The following is a 19,776-nucleotide window of genomic DNA, read 5'->3' on the forward strand; positions in this document are numbered from 1 at the left end:
TACAATTTTAAACGGTTGCCATCGGAAATCCGATCTATTTATTTTTATCCCAATTAATTCCGAATCCGGTAATAGGCCATTCAACGATCTAGAGTAAAATCTATCAACATTCCGTTTGAATAAACCGTTTGATACGTATACATACAATAAAAATTATAATAATCAAACGGTACCGCAAGGAACTCTATTTTGTTTTTACGAAATACGTAGTCAACGTGCCTTTTCCTTTTACATATGTTGGACCCCGGCATTCGCAGTCGTAACCCGCTGCCATTAGGATTTTCGCCGTGTCCTCAGTGACCTGAATAAAAACAATAGCACGTTACGAACTGCTGTTAAAACACGTAAAGTTACATGTCACTCGGATATGACAATAATGAATAACCGCCCATAATTCATACCTGAATTCGGCCCATAATCCCGCAACTGTCCATCCGAGACGCTACGTTCACGGTATTTCCCCAGATGTCATATTGTGGTTTTTGCGCGCCTACCACACCGGCAATTACTGGACCGTGATTTAATCCTATCCTAAGTTTAAATCGCTGAAACGACTCACGATTTATTTGTTCCAAAATTGTCATCAATGCGATGGCGAATTCCACGAGAATGACCACATTGTGTTCTTGCTGCCTATCTTCTGCCGCCTGTAATCCATTAAAAGAAAATATATTTGTTTTTTTTTTTTTTTTATAACTATACAATTATAACACTATTGATTGATATCTAACGATAATTACTTTTATTTTAGTATCTAATTAATTAAAATTATTGTTACATAAAAATACTAACTTTTGACGTATTATTTTCTTTCCCAGGCCTTAAACCAGAAGCCAACATATAAGTACTGCCTATGGTTTTGATTTTTTCAATCGAGCTAAATTTGGGTTTCAAAAGGAGCTATAATCATAATTATAATACAATTGGATATTTTCATTATTCACGCACCATATTATATTACAATGCACTAACTTTTTTAAGTGGAAATGATTTATCTTGCCACATAAAAAAAATAGAATATTGCACAATAGTTTTAAAGGGGTAGAACACGATTCCGTACGGTCCTTATCAGCGTACGGAATCGTACACATTTTAAAGCACACGATTCCGTTCGTTTTGAACTTAAGATTTTAGTGTAACGTTGTCAGATTTCTAAATAAGTTAAAAAATTATGTAATTATAAATGTAATCTATTAATTTGTATAACACATATACGTATTATAAGTCGTAGATATTATACAGTATCGATCGACATCGACATCGTCTCAAAGTAAATCGCAATAACACTATTAGATTTGATATGGTTATTAATCATTACAAAATAGTTTATCAGTAACAAAAGAATATATTCGTGTATGTAGGTACATCAAAACCAAAACTACTGATAATCTACAGCATACGACATAATATCTTAATAATAAATTAAGATAGGTATCAATGTTTATTTTCCCTAGTCTTCGCATGCCAGTCGATAACCACATCGTTTTGCGTAAAGTGCGGTGCGTTATAAAAATATAAAAAATAGTGAACATGGAAAATGAAGTTAAATTTATAACTTCAGAAAAAGGAAACCGCTGGTATTATTTAATTTCCATAAATATCGGCTTATACGAACACGAAAAGATGGTTTAAAAAAATGGTTATGTATACAAAAATTGTGTTATGCTAGGCATTGTGACAAATGGAAATTTAATTCATCAAACATCAAATGAACATAATCACTATGAAAATTCAGTCCAAAGTGTCGAAATACATGTACTGAGAGAAAACTGTAAACGCAAGGCAAGTGGATCTATTTCTATCCGACCTATTAAAATAATTCGAACAGAACTCTTAAAAAGCGTAAATTCAGAAGAAATTGAACATAGCGATATACGGTCAATCAGAAAAGCCACGTATGAAAAACGACGACAAATATACCCGGCTTTTCCAAAATCTTTAATTGACTCAATTGAACAACTCAAAAGTATACACAATCATGATGTACTTAAATTTAAAGGTGAACAATTTATTTTTGTACCCAATAACAAATTATTCGTTTGTATAACTACAGAACAAAATCTAAGATGTATGATTAAATCATCAGATTTTTTTGCCGATGGTACTTTTAATTACGCGCCAAAACATTATATTCAGCTCTATACAATTAATTGTTTACAAAATGGATTTTATGTACCCGTGGTTTAATTTTTCTTGCCTGAAAAATCTAAACAAACCTACATTGACATGTGATTATTTCTTCAAGAATTAAGTGAAAAATTAATTTTCAAAAGATTTGTTATTCAAAAGTTACATTTAGACTTTGAGATAAGTGCTCATAAAGCATGTAAAGAGGTGTTCCCAAATGTAGAAATTCAAGCATGTCGATTTCATTTAGGGCAGTGTTGGTGGCGAAAAGTAAATATGCTTAAAATGTATTATTTCTTTATAAAATGGTAGTATGCAACGTATTAACTTTACAGATAAATTCTGAACAGCGATTCTGAACAGCATATACAAATGACGACGAGTTAAGAAAATGGTTAAAGCTATTTTTCGGGTTGTCATTTCTATCACCACATGAAATCGAAAATGCATTCATTGAACTTGTATCTATATGTCCTAACCTAGATATAGGATGTTTATTTTCTGATTATATATTGAAAACATACGTAGAAGATCACTGTTTATTTCCACCAAAAATTTGGGCTCAAGAGCCATCGGAAAATCCTCGGTATGTATAATAATATATAACTATATAAGACTTTCTTGGAAATTTTTTTCTTATTATAAAATAATTATAATTATTAAGAAACATACTTGCTTAAAGTGTATATAAACATACATAAAGTATTTTAAACTAGAATAAAAGATAAAAAATATACAGATAAATTGTATCGCCAATTTGTTCATAACCACCACTATTAATTTTTGTGCGCGTGGCCTAAAAATAAATTCTAACATGATCGACTCTGTAATCGTCTGCGATATACCGGTCGACCAGTTTTATCATATAACTACATTAATCTTATATAAACGTTTTATTTTCATTTATTTATTTATTTTACTATATATTTTAAAGTACAACAAATGGATCTGAGAGTTTCCATAGAACATATAATGCCCAGTTTTATAGTCCACACCCTTCAGTTCATTTGGTTATAGTAGTTCTAAAGGAAACACAAGAAGAGACTTGCACGAAAATAAGATCTGTGTCTAAAGGACGTTTGAATGAAATGGCCTTAGCCGACAAACAACGATTACATCACACAATAACCGAACATAACAAATTTTTAATTCATAGAAATATACTAAAATATTTATCAAGTATTTGTATTAATTACCAAGGTATCAAATTATAATTATTAAACCATTTACAAATTATATATTTTAAATGTTTATATTTTTTTATTTTTAAATGACAAAAATTAATTGATAATAATAAATAATAAATGGCAACGTTGCATGGAAAATCGTACGGAATCGTGTTGTTTTTGGGATCATTTTATAATACATTGTTTGTTAGTGTTCCCAAAAAGGTAAAACGTACAGAATCGTGCTTTACCGGTTTTAAAGTACTTTATTGTATTATTACTTTATCGAAATCGCAAATTATTTCGTTTAACAATCGTAAACATTCAAGTCCTTGTTTATTGACATCATTTTCATCATAAAATTCTTTATAATTTGGAATCGATGCAAACATAACAGCTATGCAACTATAACGTTCATGATACAAGTCCTGAAATTAAACAATTTAAATCAAAAATACGTTTGAATCATTATAGTAATTGATTTATTTCTACTGACATGTAGAACTTGCTCTCGAAGGAAATGTTCCGCAACGTGGGCTGGCAAAATGTTTTCCAATAAGATTTTATTGATGCCTCTCATTGTTTCTACTTCCTCTTGTTCGACCTTTAATTTAGCTCTCCATAAGAAATCTGTACGAGCAGCTAATTCGTTTTTTCTGTCCAACATGTGAAATATGATGACTAAAAGAAAAATTGGAACCCACATTTTTATCTGCCATGGTATCTCGCTAGTAAAAAAATATTTAATAGTTAATTTCTAATTAATGAAAATTTCGAATTTTTTCTTACTTTTCGCTGAAATCTTTAAAATTGTACTGAAAAAAAGGTATTGTCTGATATATAGATAAATGAAGTGTACCACAGATTACCATGATAAACAGTTTGAGAGTGATACCGATTCGAAGAAATGTTGATATCATTGATAACGTAAGAATAGTACTACACAAAAAAGCCTAAACGTAATGTTGAAAAAATGTAGTATTTATTTTTTAAGTTTATTTCTCTGTGTTTACCGAAACAATTGAGGAAGAAGTCCAATGGGTTAAGTCTTCTGTCAGGTTTATTATTTTCGAGGTATTTGAACTAATTAACTCGATTGTCTCATTCACTTTAGGACTTTCGGTGTATTGGAGGTCCGTATCAAGCTAAAAAATAACCAGTTTTTACTAAAAATACAAAAAAATTAATATTTTTAAATACTTACTAAAGTGATTATTGCACACGTTCCAACTAAACTAGAACTCAATAGAAATATAGACATTCGGAGCCATCTAGATGAACCCACTGAAACGTTTTCCTGAGCACCACATTCGTCTTCTGACTTCCAACTTGCGTAAGCAAATACAAATAACGCTATGGACGAGGCGCTTTGAGCCCCCAGCATAGTTATAGATCTATTAAAACATTATAAAGTAAAATCTCATTAAAATTATTTCTATTCTTTTTATAATTTTTATAAGTTACATTTTACAAAAAAAAATTTGCTTAAGAAATTTATAGTTTAATTAGTTTTTATTAACAATCTTCTTGATACCGTAAAAATAATATATTTAAAGTTTCGATTCAATCATATGACCGTGTTATTTTTAAGTAATTTATATTTGATTCTTAAACAATAAGATGTAATTACATGTCTATATAAAAAAATGTAAGAAGTATACTTGAAACACATAAAATACTCGTATATTTTTGTCTTATAAAATTAATTAATTTTATAAAAATGTTTTATAATAATTTACTAGTGGTTTAATATTAATTTAAAAACTTTATAATGATTTTGAGAAATGTTTCATAGTCGGCAGTATGCTTACTGATCAAGTGATTAATTTATTGCAATGTTGTAATTATTTTATATTATTTAAATATCATAGGATATTTATAAATAAATTGCCTCGCGTATATAAGATAATGGTTGTAGTCAATTTTCTCCAAAATTGATCCAAAATATATACACCATGTGTAATATGCACCATAATGTATATAATGTGGTTTCGATAAAGAAAATCTATAATTCTAATATAACTTTAATTTAGTTTTTATTTATAAAATAGTCGAGTTTATATGCACATTGTTTTAGGTTTGTATAAAATCTCATTATCATTAATATAAAAAAAAGTTCGTCATTAAAAAAAAATTATATGTAAAATTAATAAAAATAAATGTATGTTACATTTGATTTGCCAGATTTTTTTGATAAAATGTTATGTGTCACGGTTAAATGAAAATGGAATAATTTGAAAATACAATAATCCGTGAATCCGTGAATTTAACTTTACGTGAGTCCGTGAATTTTGTTATTAAACGACGCGTTAATTATTACATTTAAAATTTTATTTTCAATACATTAAATATCTTCCAATGGCTTCCTACTTTTTACATGACAGTGATCGGTTAATAATTATTTTGTATGAAGAGAATATCCACGGAAAATTAATATTTTAGAATGCGGTTTTTTTGACAAATGTTTATTATTTGAAACTTATTAACATTTTACATATATACAAAAATAATTGAACAATTATGTATAGCATAAAAATTGACAACAATAAGAACATGTTTTTAAATTTTATTTATTTATTAATCTTGGATAATAAGCCCAATTTTTCCTCATGCATAATTTACTCGTATAATATAATACAATAGTGATAATTATTATATTCATATACATTAATTGATAATTATGGAGATTCACGTTGGTTTTACAAAAAAGTTGGTATCGGCTTGCGTCAGTGGCCGCTCCATTTCGCAGGGGGTGCAAGTCCATACCCTGCCACCCCCGTGGACACGCCTATGATTATTATGAATGTTTTTTAAATTACGAACTACTGATCCAGTTGTTCCACCAACACACGGAAATTCATTATTAGAATTGTTTTTCGAATAAATCGCAGTAAGCTATATCTCCTACACGTTTAGCGTAATTCCAAACCCAACTTTTAACCTTCGACATTGTTATACGTTAGAAAGAAATTTTATATTTTAATGCCGATAGTATATATTTACCGTGAATGTGAGATTATCTCATCAAGGCTTCAATAAATAACGATTGAAAAAAAAATGCCTTATAATTAACTAGTAAAACCGTAGGCTTTAATGATTCGTAGAAATTTCCACGTCGCTGTCGTGTACGTACTACGTAGTAGTATAAACATTAAGCCGGGTTCCCACGGCGCGTGGCTCGTGGCTCGGCGCGTGGCTTGGTATTGCGCGGTACTGTTCACGAGCCGTGGGATCGGTGTTGCTCGACGCGGCTCGTATATGATCGGCGCGGCTCGTATCTATCCGAAAATTGTCGGTTTTTGGTACCCGAGTCAAAGGAAACCATTTGCGCTCGTTGCTCGGCTCGTGGAGTCGGTTCAACGCGCGTTCCAACGGCTCATGTGTATTTTCATTTTTATTTTACTTTTTTTCCGAATATTTTATTTATTTATTTTCAAAAAACATGGAGTGGTCAAATGAATTGATCTTAGAATTTCTTGATCTATATGAACAAGAGCCTTGCATCTGGAACCCGAAACACTCGCTACACAAAGTTCGCAATTCCGTGCATGAATTTTCTTGACGGATCTACATTTAAATCGCACAGCATATTTGTTGCATTGTACCTAAAAAAAATACATACATATTTTAAAGTATAATAATAAATAAATATATGGTTAATTGGAAAGCAAAAAATTTAAAATAATTCTATACCTTTTTCGACTTTTATAAAATGTATCCATCCAGTATCTTCTTTTTTTTGGAGTGCTTGCTTCATCTTCATTATCAGATGAGTAATATTTTAAAAACTCACTGCACACGATAATATAATATGCTGTGGCATTGGCAATTTGTTCATGATCATCCATATTTAGTAAAAAAAATATAGATAAAAAGCAGGTCTATAGCGTCGACGAAAGACAGACTCGGAATGGATCGGAATGGGATGCCGAGTCGCTAGAGACTTGTCGAGCCACAGGCCGTGGGATCACGTTGGCGTGTAGGCTCGGCTCGTCTAGGGTTAGTAGCGCCGCGCCACGCGCAACGAGCCGCGCGCCACGAGCCACGCGCCGTGGGAATCCGCCTTTAATCTACCCGTCCCGTCATTTTACGACAATACGGTTTATGAAACATTTATTTTTAGAATATTAGGTATAAATTCTTTTAGTTTTTAGTTTTTACTAAAATTATTAACATCTTATTAAATATATTATTAAAATTTAACGAATTCAGTAAATATTATGTTTTAAGCACACGTGGAATAAATATCCGTGATTTACTAATTAATTACAGGTGAATTAAATACACGGATTTTTAAGTTTAAGTACACGTGAACAAAAAACACGTGATCACTTAATTCACGTTCGAATTTGAGAGTTCTAATTTTTATTATTATAAGAAAAGAAATACAAATATTTTTATAGTTTCTAAACACATGAAAATAAAAAATAAATAAATAATAGTTCTGCTCTTGGGTATAAACGGGTTTCCTAAATATGATTTTAAATTACTTATTGGTGAAACATTCTACGAACTAGAAGATGGAAAATATCGATTGTAATCTTTGCCGATTTGCTATTTCAATGTTCAGTCGCATTCCCGTAATCGCGTTAAAACATTAATCGTGCGCTCGGGTCCGCCATAATTGTCGTAAATAAATGTTCAAAATGACGAAAGATAAATCGCCCTTATCGAGTCATCTTTGTAGCTATGTGCGTGAATTTGGTGAGAATATTTTTTAAGCCAATGGTCAAATCATTTTGTGCAAATTATGTAAAGTAAAAGTTGACCACGATAAACGGTGTTCAATTACACAATATATTAAATTTGAAAAAATACTTAAAATCTGTGAATTTATGCTAAATTAAAAAAAAATAAATATTCAAAGTTTATTCACTAATACTATTAATGTTGTGTTGAATAAAGATTCGTTTTATCTAGATGTTTATAAATCAATGATATCGGCAAACATCCCACTTAAAAAATTTAACGATGTTCATTTCAAATCATTTTTTTTTCAAATACTCGCAAAAAAATAACCAACGAATCTACAGTTCATAAAAATTACTTAAATGATTGCTATATTGATACAATGAATACAATTCGTACTAAATTCGAAGGGAAAAAGGTGTGGTTGTCAATCGGCGAAATACAGATGTTGAAGGGCGATATGTTGCCATTGTCGTCATCGGAACTTTAGAAAATCATGATCCAGGTACAACGATGTTATTCAATTCTGAAGTTTTGTACATAGCAAATTTCTCCAATATTTCAAAAATATTCGGAAAATCTAAAAATGTATTATGGACTAAAGGTATACATCATGACTCTGTACTTTTATTTTTGAGTGATGCTGCATTATATATGGTTTGAAACTTATGGGTTATTTTTGATAAGAGTGAATAGTATGGTTTATAACATAGAATGGGACTTAAAAAATTGTCCGTATAATTTTAAATTAGACTCTTTGAATGTGGTTAATGTTGGTAATTTTGGCAGCGTCTCAAAGTGGAATTACAACAAATTCTTAAAATGTCATAACTTAATAACTACACAGGATTTGTTTTCGCATTCTTTTATTTATTTTATCTGGGTCTTGATGGGTAACTTCAATTATTGTATATTAAGATAGATCAAAGGATTCTAGATGAAGGAATTGGATGTTAAAGAGTTTGAAGACATTAATGTATTGATTTAATATTATAAATTTCTATAACTAGGTATGTATGTTTAAATTAAATTTGTAAAATGCCTGCGAACATATTTTAGAATTATGTGGTCACTGAAATATCTAAGATAAATCGTCTGTAGTTGTTTAAATGCAAAGAAAATAATGTAGGTAATTCATGATGGTATTTACTATGGATTATTTTATGTTTAGTTCAAATTAATAAAAATAAACTTACTTAGGTATCAACAGTAGTTGTATAATAACCATGCACATAAATAATAATAAGGCAGTAACACTATAGTATTTGTAAAATGGGTCCGCTTGGTTTCTGTACTGTGACTCTTGCGCACTGTTCTTGAACCATAAGCATACCGGATTGTAATCTTCTGAGCCATACCATTTTTTGAAACTATAATTATGAAAAAAATTTTAGTTTATAATGGCTCTAGCTTAAATTCTGCTTAGCAGATGTATAATTTATATTGTTTTTTAGTCAGATTCATTGTAAATTTTCATTTTCTGAGAGAAAATTTATGGAATAAATTGTATTTTTTGTTTGAAATAATTCTTAAGTAAAATTTAACTTAATATTCTGCGAATAGAACAGTGTAAGAACATTAACATTTTATTGTTGAATTTTTAATTGTGTAAATTAATAACTCTGCAACTTATGTTACATACTAAAAAAACCAGTTTTCATTTAAAAGTATTGTATAATACATTCTAGACACTTACTCGCATTGTATACAAGTGTTTTTCGATGGAAGTAAGTTTGATTCGATCATCGACAGACTCTAAAAAGTAATAGGTTAATAAAGATATCATATAATTAATAGAAATATATTTACCTATGAATTAAAATGGTGAATTTTATTGTACTTACTGCTAAACCGATATTTTTTGCCATTGTACTTTCCGTTATATTTGCAAATGGTTTGTCTGCGCCCCAACATTCAATGTATTTTGTCATTTTACTGGGCGATCTATTTCTACTAATATTTTCATCATTATAAAGTCCTCCATTTTCGGCCTGTTTGTTCCCTTCGATTTTTAAAAGGTTTTCCATTTCCTGTTGAAATTATAGTTTTATTCTTAAATTAAACGACACATAATATAAATATATATATTTTATAACCATAAAAGTTTTAAATTTAAAAATACTATTCAGAATCATAGTTATCAATAGTAATATGCAAGGCCGGATTGGACAAATTCGGCCCACCGAGTTTTCTGTATGTTACCGGCCCACTTACTAACTGGCGGTCCTTGTCCAAATTTTTTTAATCGCATATTTCAATATGTACACTAATCTTCAATTTAAAACTATTAATATTTCCTGTTAGCGGCTTTTCACGACTTAAAAGGCCAAAAAATGTCGCCCATCGAGTTTTGCTCAGTAACTCGCCGGGCCAACCCGGCCCTGGTAATATGTTATCAATACCACTATCACATATTTTTTAATTATAATTATCACACCGACATACAAATATTTTTTGATTATTTATTAATTAAAATGACTATTATCAATTTAAAAATGTATATTATAAGTGATAAAACAGTCAGAAATAAATATATACGGCTTTATCACATAATACATTATAATGTATTAATTCCCGAAAAATGTGTAATTTATTATACTAAATACCTTTTTTTGGAGTAAGTATATATCTTAAATTTTATATGTTTTAGGTATACAAGGTTGTCTTGTATAAGAAGATAATGGAATATGTAATTAAATGTATTCCATGTCATCATAAATTTTCTTGATTCGTGTTAAAATTAAGTTGAAATTACATGCTATAAAATTATGTTACCTACAAAAAGATTTCAAAGGAACACTGATGTATATATTGTGTTATGAGTCCAACAAACCGACCCTTGATGTATCACATAACTGCAATATGTCCTTGCCACTGCTGTTTATATTTGATGTTCAGGACTCCACTACTGACACTCACAGTATAATTCTGTCATGTAAAATCACCAACGTGTATTCGAGATTTTTGAACATTATGGTATGCATTATTTAAAAAGTTTCCCCTCGCCTTCCCTCCGAAATATGTTATAAGCATGATAGAAAATGTTCAGAAACATTGTTTACATTTAAAATGTAAACTTAAAAAAATAAAAAACAATTTCTTAAAAAATGACTGCATTTTTTTCCACAGTATGTTTAATGCTGTTTAATCTGTACAGGAATTCTCTGAGAATGTATCTCTGACAAATTTAATTAGAAAGTGATAAATAATTTAAGGTATCTTAAAAAATTATTTAATTAATCAAACTTTAATTATTGTAATTGAAATATTAATAGTATTTTATTTATTGAATAAGGAATAGAGGAAATGTAAAATATCCAACATGGTATATAATCAAATAAACAAACATAGGTAAACAAAATGCCATTATACGAAAAATTATTTTTTTCCAAAAACTAAAACAATATCCTAATACGTTGTGTTTGAGTTAAGACTCTGAAATCCCATAAAAAAAAAATAAAAAAAAAATAAAAAAAATAATTAAAAACAAACCATTTAAAAATTGGAATTACAAAAATATTAATTATTCACTTTCAAAAAATATCGAAAAAATGTATAAAATAAATATAAAAAATAAATTGTTAATTGTTAAAGATAAAATAAGCAAAAAAAAACGTACATTATATCTTACATATATTTATGTTTCAATTTTAAGCAGGATGATTAAACTATGGTAAAATATTTTAATATTCGATTTTAAAAATGCTGAATAGCAAATATTCAGTTAAATACTTGATTACTTGATGAAGTTAAGAAATAGAATATTACGTGGTTACATGAAAAATTATTTTTTCGTAATCGAATTTTTATTTAAACGAAATACAATGAGTTTTGATATATTTTAAAATAACGATAAATTATAAATAAACGAATAAACCATATTACACAATGCACGTAAAAATTTCTTTTTCGGAAACCTCAGATTTTATAATGAACACTATTAATATTTATTATTGCATTCGATTTACTCTACACAAACATCAAGTCGAGATTAGGTCCAATGAGTTTTAAACGCGAAATGTTGGAAAGAAAAACGTTAGAAAAAAACCAACTTTTGTATAAGCGATTATATGATCGTAAATGGAAATATATGATGGTAGTGGGATTCGGTTTTTTCAAAAATAAAAAAAAATAGACGTTAATCGAACGCACATAGTTATGTATTTGGTATAATATCTATAGTTTTGGAGTATTTAAGGTAAAAAGTTGACAAAGAGAAACTCGTGAACCTAACTACAGAATGAGAAGTATGTACAAACTTTTCGGGAAAACCACAATGTACTTAGTAATTACAATTTTAAAACTATTTTAATTTTTCATAAATCTTAAATAATAATTCAGATCTAATTTCAATATTGCGCCTTACAGGATTCGATGTCAGCTATAGGTTTGTCATCACTGCACTGGTATGTAATTTTAATCTCACGTTTTGTGCGATCGAATATATCCCTTTACAACGATTGATCGTTCGTTCATGATAATTTTTCATGTGATATCGAAGAAATCATTTTTAGCGATTTTCATCTGGAACCGGTATTTTTTCTTTTAATTATCAATGGTGTGCATCGTCAATTTTTACCATCATCGATGTTCGCCACAAGATCGATTGATATAATTATTATTCCACTAGACCGCGTATTGTCAGAGGTTTGTATTAAATGCGACCGCGACTCAAGAGACTACCGGAATGCACAATTGATTATTATCAGGGTTTGTACAAGCACACCAGTGATTGATGATGATGTCCACAATAAAAATGATGCTGTCTATTGATGGATTATTAAAATTAATTTTTTTTTTTTTTTTTACAAGACTAGCGATTTGTTTTAACTGCACTAACTGAAATCAATACGTTTTTTTCAGCATGCGGAATAACGACCGTATTATGTAGGTAATTAAGTCATGTAAATATATAAAACCGCGTCTCTATACTCTATACTATAGAATCTATAGGATCTTGTATAATGTATAGCTTATATCATAAATTAAGCGTGTATGAACCCTACAGTTATACCGTCTCTGAGTATTAAAATATGGTGTACCGAAAACGACGGAATATGTTAACTTACGTTATTCTTAAATGGGTGTACGATGAGGAAAGTTTCTATTTTATGATCGGCAAGATAATTTTCTCGGGAACCACCATTTCCTGGTTCCACGGCAAACCTGCCATTCAGTTGTTCCATAGTAGCTCTGGTTATATGGACACGGCTAGAAAACACAATAAAATCCTTATTATTTTTAATTTAAATTAATTTTCAAAATCGTTTTGGTCGAGGTTTTCAATCGGCTTATAGTTGGTACTCGCGTAGTAACCATAACTATTAATTATTACACCCGGTTAATTTATGGTAATTTGTAATCTAATTCCTATATTATTATGTCGGTCTAATTGTGTAACTTTATATTTATACTAAACTCAACAATTGAGATTTCCATTGGTGATCTAATATCAATTGAATGTATATTTTGATGTGACTAATTGCTATGCCATATATATATATATATATATATATATATATGATCATATTACATTATGAATAATGATTTCAATTTATGCAATTATAATAAATAAGCCCACTAGTGCGATTGATGGCTGTAAATACATTTAAGTTAATATCATTCAGATGCATGTAAGTACTTAAAATTATTGCTAGCATAAATTATTTTTAAGACTTACATTTTATTTTCACAATTGTATTAATAAATACTACATTAAGTAATAATTCGTATATAATAAATTGTAGTCCAAACATAACACTACATGAAAACATTCAACAATTATTTTCTAACAATATAATAATATAAAACCGAACCCGTTCTATACATTATGAGTAATTTAATTTTAGTTTCTCTATAATTTAGAAAGTTGTGTGGAGTAGTTACATTATAATAATTGTAGTAGTTGAAATTGTAGTGGATTACTTAAATGTCCATAAAACTTTTTAGTTCATACATTTAAATGAAAAAAGTAACTAATTAATTAACTAACAAGTAAATAAGTTTCCTTGATAATAATTAAACTTAATAAATATTATAATTCAATTTATATTAGTAGTATTATTCTTTTTATTTTATACTATAGAAAAAAATATTTTTTAAACTTTTTAGTAAACAAATTACAGTATTTTATGTATTACAAATGAAAATATTATTTCAATGTTTGAACTTCTTTCATGGTAAAAAATGATTCCTGATTTATTATTCAACTTATTTAATATATGCTATTTTCTAATAATCTTTAAATAAAATGTGTATTATTATTGTGTTGATCACAATTATTATAGGTAAAAAACCTCTATATCATCCCATTTTTAATCGAATACAACTCATTCTAAATTAAACTGTTCTTTGGAATTTGATAGTTGATTTATTTATTTAGATAAATGCCCATGAGGGTTCAAGTATAGTAAAGTAAACGCTCATCTTAACATTACTTTTGAAAACATTTATAATTTATATTATATTATAATTTATAATCTTTGTTAACATTATTGTACAAAATAATTATGTAAATAATTAAAAAACTGCAATTTTTAAATATAATTAATTAATAAAAGTTTTTTTATCATTGTATTTCTAGTGTTGGTTTGTAAATATAATAAAGAATTTACATGTTTTTTTTGAAACTAAATTCAAAGTATTCTTAGGAACGTTCTGCTACATGTATAATCGTATCTTTGGGATGACATTTTCAGCATATCTTGTTTTGTGATGCTGCATCATCGTATGCGTTACGTATACAATGATTACTAGTGAGTACTAACACAACAACAAAACATTTTTAAAAATTAACCATGCAATGATTCTTAAATTAATCCTACCAAGAGGGCCTTAGCATTATGGTACAATTTCGTATACGGATATTCACATAAATTAATTATTTTTATTTAACAGTAAATTAGAGTAAAAATTATTAATCGTCATTGTAGTTGTATTTATAATATTATTAACAATATTATCAACTAGTTTAATTTTTTTATGTTTCTAGGAACTTAAAGCTCTTCTATCATGAATTTGCAGAAAAATAAATTTGAAGTTGGATTTTAACAGAGCAGTGTAAAATATACAGAGTTAAAATATGGTGAAGCTTTGTGAGACTTATGAGTGTAAAAATATTAATAATAAATCCTCTAAATATTTTTTTTTTCCAATCGATTATTGACGTTAATAAAACACTTAATTTAATTAACAGTCTTTTAAGTCTTGTATCACTCGATGGAAATTTCTGTTCTCTTAATTCAGAAATATGTTTTTAATATCACGTTAACATGGTTTTATAACTTAACTAATCATTGTTTTAATATAATATGCTAAAATACGTAAGACGTTGTCCAAAGTTAAAAAAAAAATATATTATATTTATATTTTATGCTTAGTCCCGTTTGGATAGGTTTTAAATAATTTTATGTATGCACAAATGTACAATGTATATAATGAGCTTGCATGTGTTATTATTTGGCAATGATATATAGAATGAAAATTATGAGTTACAATGAAGACCACTGTTTGAGTCCGTCGATTAATTAACCCTAAGAATATTGATGTGTTTAATATTTCTAAAGTGAACTATAAATCGAGTAATACTGCAAAATGATATGTACAAACGAAGGGCTTACTCGTGTTTAATTATTTTAGTCTCAAAATGAACCATTGTAATATATTGTTAATAACAGCATCAATTATTTTTAAAATATAAATAAGCCATTTATAATTGGACTTTTAAAAAATTAACGGATCTCAACTAATGTATAATTTAATAATCTGATTAAAATGTCAAGCACACATTTATTGATACCAGAACACATATAATTTAATGCTGTTGTAATCACAGACAATTTAATTATTGACAAACAACATTTGTAAAGAGGCAATATGTGAATATTAGGATAATGTTTCATTTCGAAATATTTTACCTTCATCTCGAAAGTAATTACTAGGGTTTGTGATGGATTTGTAGTTAAAACAGTAGGCGTTTTGTATTATGAAAAACAGTACTTAATGCAGATTATTCAGTAACGAAATTGTTTAAAATGTCAAACATGTATTGTTACAATAGTATAACACATTACAAAGATTACATTTATTTGCGGAATTAAAATAAATAAACAAAAATATAAACGACCGAGAAAAAGTTAATTAAACTATAGTGAAAAGCATAATGCGCATAAGTTTAATTTTTTTCTCAATCGACATCACATTTCAATAGGTACATAACATTAAATTCTCAACATTTTGTTTAAAATCGCATTAACACGAAGGATAGAATATGTATCCTTCAAAATTATACATAAATTTGTACTAATATGAAACACAATATAATGTGCATATTACCTTTATATTACAATATGTACTATTCGCGACAATATTATAATATCAAATTTGTTTTCGATCAGCGTAATATGCTTTATATGATATTGCATACACCACTTACTTTTTAGAAGAATATATTTTATTTAATACCATAAAACTGATTGAAAAATATGAGAAAACGAGATCAAATAATATCGAATAATTATGTTTAATATACAATTTTTTTGTAAAATAAAATAAATATTTAGCATCATTAAGTTAATAGAAATAAAAAGTTGAAATATCAAAATATTTAAGATATTAAACTCTATCAAACGGTTATCTAAATGTATTCGAAAATGATAAAAAAAACAGCTATTTTTTAAACGTTAAACCAAAACATGAAACTCTAAAATATAAATATTTGTAGCTCTCAAGCCTTTAAATCTTATAAATAATAGAGTTTGATTACTTTTATTATCTCAAGGGATATCAAAATGTGTTTATTTTCGTGGGAAACTGTATAATATTTTACCGTAACGGAATAAAATTTAGCGGTCCGTTCGCAATCGGCGGTTCATTTGGTGATCTGTTTAGGATTATGCCAGAAAAAGCTAATGGTTTAAAAAAAAGAAAATATCGATCACCTTTTTATTAAAGCTCAACTACGTATATAATAAAAATGTATGCTATACACCCGTAACTCTGTACGTAAAGTAGTATACGTGCAATGTACAAGAAAATGAGTCGGGGATAATACAGTGTACATTTTATGTATAGGTTTTCACAGCAATGTCGGAATAGACTGAATAGCCATCAACCGATTTTTAACTGCAATTTTTCGATAAAGATCATTTTGTGTAATCAATCCATGTCCACGACAATATAATGGACGTTCAAGGAATGAAATACATTTTTTATTGGATTTGAAATATTATAAGATCTGTTCGTTAAAATGAGAACGAAAAAAGGTATTGTCAAGAAAATATGAACATAACATTATATATAAATAATATAATATTACACTTTGATTCACACTTAGTAGTAGGTAATGGAACCGTTTCCTTACGATACGAATATCAATAATTGTTCGCTTTCCCCCCTTCATTATCTATCATAAGCATTTTTAAAAATTAAAAATATCTACTAAATAAAATTTATCGGTTTGGTTTGAAGTGGTATATTTCAATTATTTGAAAATAATTCGCTTGGTAGACATTACAACTGTCTGCTAACCACCGTAGCATTAATGCGGCACGATTTGATTTGTTCATTTTGAAATGCAGCATTAGAAATGATCGAATACGAGATCATCGCAGTACAAGAATAAATGTGTTTTGAATGTCACATTCTTTTTCGTGCTTATTATCCCACACATCCCTAAAGCTCCTTAAATGTACACAATGCTTTTAATACTACGAATAAGTAGTCCTTGAGCCTTTGAACACCGTGGGTTAGGTTTGAATACGTACATTTTAAAAACTACAATGACGAACCGTTTGGGTATTGTACTTTCTATGATTATAGCTTGTTTGATTTTTCTCAAACTTTGTACCTAAACCCCCGTGTGGTCATTCAGAAAAAAATGAAAATTTTTCTATTCAACTTTTCTTTACAAACACTATTTTTATTTTATTTTATCTAACCGAATCCGTTGCTGGCAAAAATATGATCAAACATTGTTTAGTTTTGTTCACTCTCACGTATAATCAACTGCCCTCACTCATCAACACGTGCGCAAAAGTTATTATTAATTATTATTTAAGAAGATAATATTGTCCGCAATATTGGGGCCGTTGTCTGACTACGTGGTCTCTTATTTTTGTATCGTACGATTATTAAATACTCATATGGTGATTTTGACACTTTTCGCACATATCTTCAACGCATAATGGCGAGTCATGGCAAATTCATTTTTTCTAACTTTGAAGACTTTAAACTCTAAGAGCCAGTTTTTATCGTTATAATCTGGTTCGAATAGCCTGGTGGATTATACCATTATATTTTTATATCATATTCTCGTGTGCGCTAATCATCCATTATATTGTGTAAACGCGAATCGCTACTCACTGTTTTTTTTGTTGTATGAGTTAATCGCAACTCTTCTTATTACTATTATTGGCTAAGTGTATTCATCTATATTATTTTTAAGTTTTTAGTGCACTAGTTTTATTTTTGGAATTTTTTTTTTCTTGAATAAAAGTTAACGAGCCATTAAGAGTCGGTGAGTTTAAAGAAACTTAAAGATAAGACGGTGACATGTTCGTACAACGAATCTCAGACATAAATTTGACATAAATTTTGAATAAATTTTTCTTTCGATATATTAAACCTGGTTAGACAACGTAAATATTATTTCTTAAGTATAATAAATTATAATAAGATTAATTTAATACTTTTACCACTTCTATATTAATTTGATAATTTTCCATCTCAGACTCAATTTTTCAAGCATCAGAGTAGCAGAAATTACAGTACTAATGTATATTTCTAAAACTGTTATTGAGAATTTTCTGATGTCAATACATAGTTTAAAGAATAAACTTCTAGAAAATGCGTAGTAGTATGTATACACGGTACTGCGAATAGTGTAAAAAATGTGTAATTTTTGTTTTAATACAAATTACAAATATTAAAATTGTTTGAAAAATAAAATTAACGATACCCTGTCTGCTGAAATAATATTAATAGACAATAGTAGTTACCAATCTCTCTCTTTATATGTAACTATTGAATCGATAAAAAAACAACATTTATTTTTCAAACTACGTATTAATTTTGTAATTTTTAGGTTTGGTATATTTCAAATGCCAAAGCGCGATATTGTTATTTACGACGATTACGACAGTTATTGAACGCGCCGGTATGAGTTATAGGACGTCGCCGAGCAAGAGACAGTTCAAACGTCGGCTGTCCATAAACTCAAATGGATAAAAAAAAAAATTCGAAAACATGATGTCCATTCGCATTACACACACACCGCCGTGTTTCGAACACGGTAATTGCTTGTAAAAATGAAATAAAAAATAAAAATCAGCAGACCAGGAGCGTGGAAATGATTATCAGAAGTGGTGCAACGTTTCACCGTTCGGCCAAACAAAAAACGTTTTCGAACCATGACTATATCGGTTCGGGAGGTTTTCGAATAGCGCACTCGTCCGTTAAGCTATACAACAGGGGTGGGTAACTGGCGATCTGTGCTATATTTTCAAATTACATCAAACAATTTTAAAGTTTATCTTCTATACTCTATCTTATCGATATATTGATATATCTGATATTGAACATCATTAAATTTCTAAATGAATACGTATAGCTTACAACCGTAGCTGTTTGTACCGGACTATATCAGTTTCTTCGAATCATTTGTGTGTCGTGTTGTCATGTATGTTGAATTTATTATTTCCGTGTACATAAATGCTAATTAAAATTGATGTTTTGAATGACCTTTCTTTATTTTGGTTTTCTACGCTCTGGCCTGTTAGATTTTAATTTTCTAAAA

At 28.5% G+C, this 19,776-nt stretch overlaps 1 protein-coding gene and 1 pseudogene across 4 annotated transcripts in view; one reads left to right on the forward strand and one right to left on the reverse strand.

The window, feature by feature from the left end:
* LOC112694040 (adenylate cyclase type 2) overlaps window positions 1–19,776 on the reverse strand; it is a 129,785-nt gene continuing 110,009 nt past the window's right edge. For 3 of the 4 annotated variants that reach the window (XM_025569373.1, XM_025569371.1, XM_025569372.1), the window contains 12 exons: window positions 13,052–13,193; window positions 9,827–10,012; window positions 9,679–9,737; window positions 9,179–9,352; window positions 4,498–4,687; window positions 4,307–4,438; window positions 4,083–4,246; window positions 3,790–4,021; window positions 3,575–3,721; window positions 793–900; window positions 402–647; window positions 1–301 (listed from right to left, as the gene is read on the reverse strand). In XM_025569373.1, coding sequence (XP_025425158.1) covers window positions 185–301; window positions 402–647; window positions 793–900; window positions 3,575–3,721; window positions 3,790–4,021; window positions 4,083–4,246; window positions 4,307–4,438; window positions 4,498–4,687; window positions 9,179–9,352; window positions 9,679–9,737; window positions 9,827–10,012; window positions 13,052–13,193 — 1,897 coding nt within the window. In that variant the 3' untranslated portion in view covers window positions 1–184. The remainder of the gene's footprint in view (window positions 302–401; window positions 648–792; window positions 901–3,574; window positions 3,722–3,789; window positions 4,022–4,082; window positions 4,247–4,306; window positions 4,439–4,497; window positions 4,688–9,178; window positions 9,353–9,678; window positions 9,738–9,826; window positions 10,013–13,051; window positions 13,194–19,776) is intronic. The other variant, XM_025569370.1, reaches the window with a different exon arrangement.
* Window positions 911–2,780, forward strand: LOC112694041 (annotated as a pseudogene).

Source organism: Sipha flava, unplaced genomic scaffold (assembly GCF_003268045.1).
Source record: "Sipha flava isolate LNK unplaced genomic scaffold, YSA_version1 121_pilon_pilon, whole genome shotgun sequence".
In the NCBI taxonomy this organism is placed as follows: domain Eukaryota; kingdom Metazoa; phylum Arthropoda; class Insecta; order Hemiptera; family Aphididae; genus Sipha; species Sipha flava.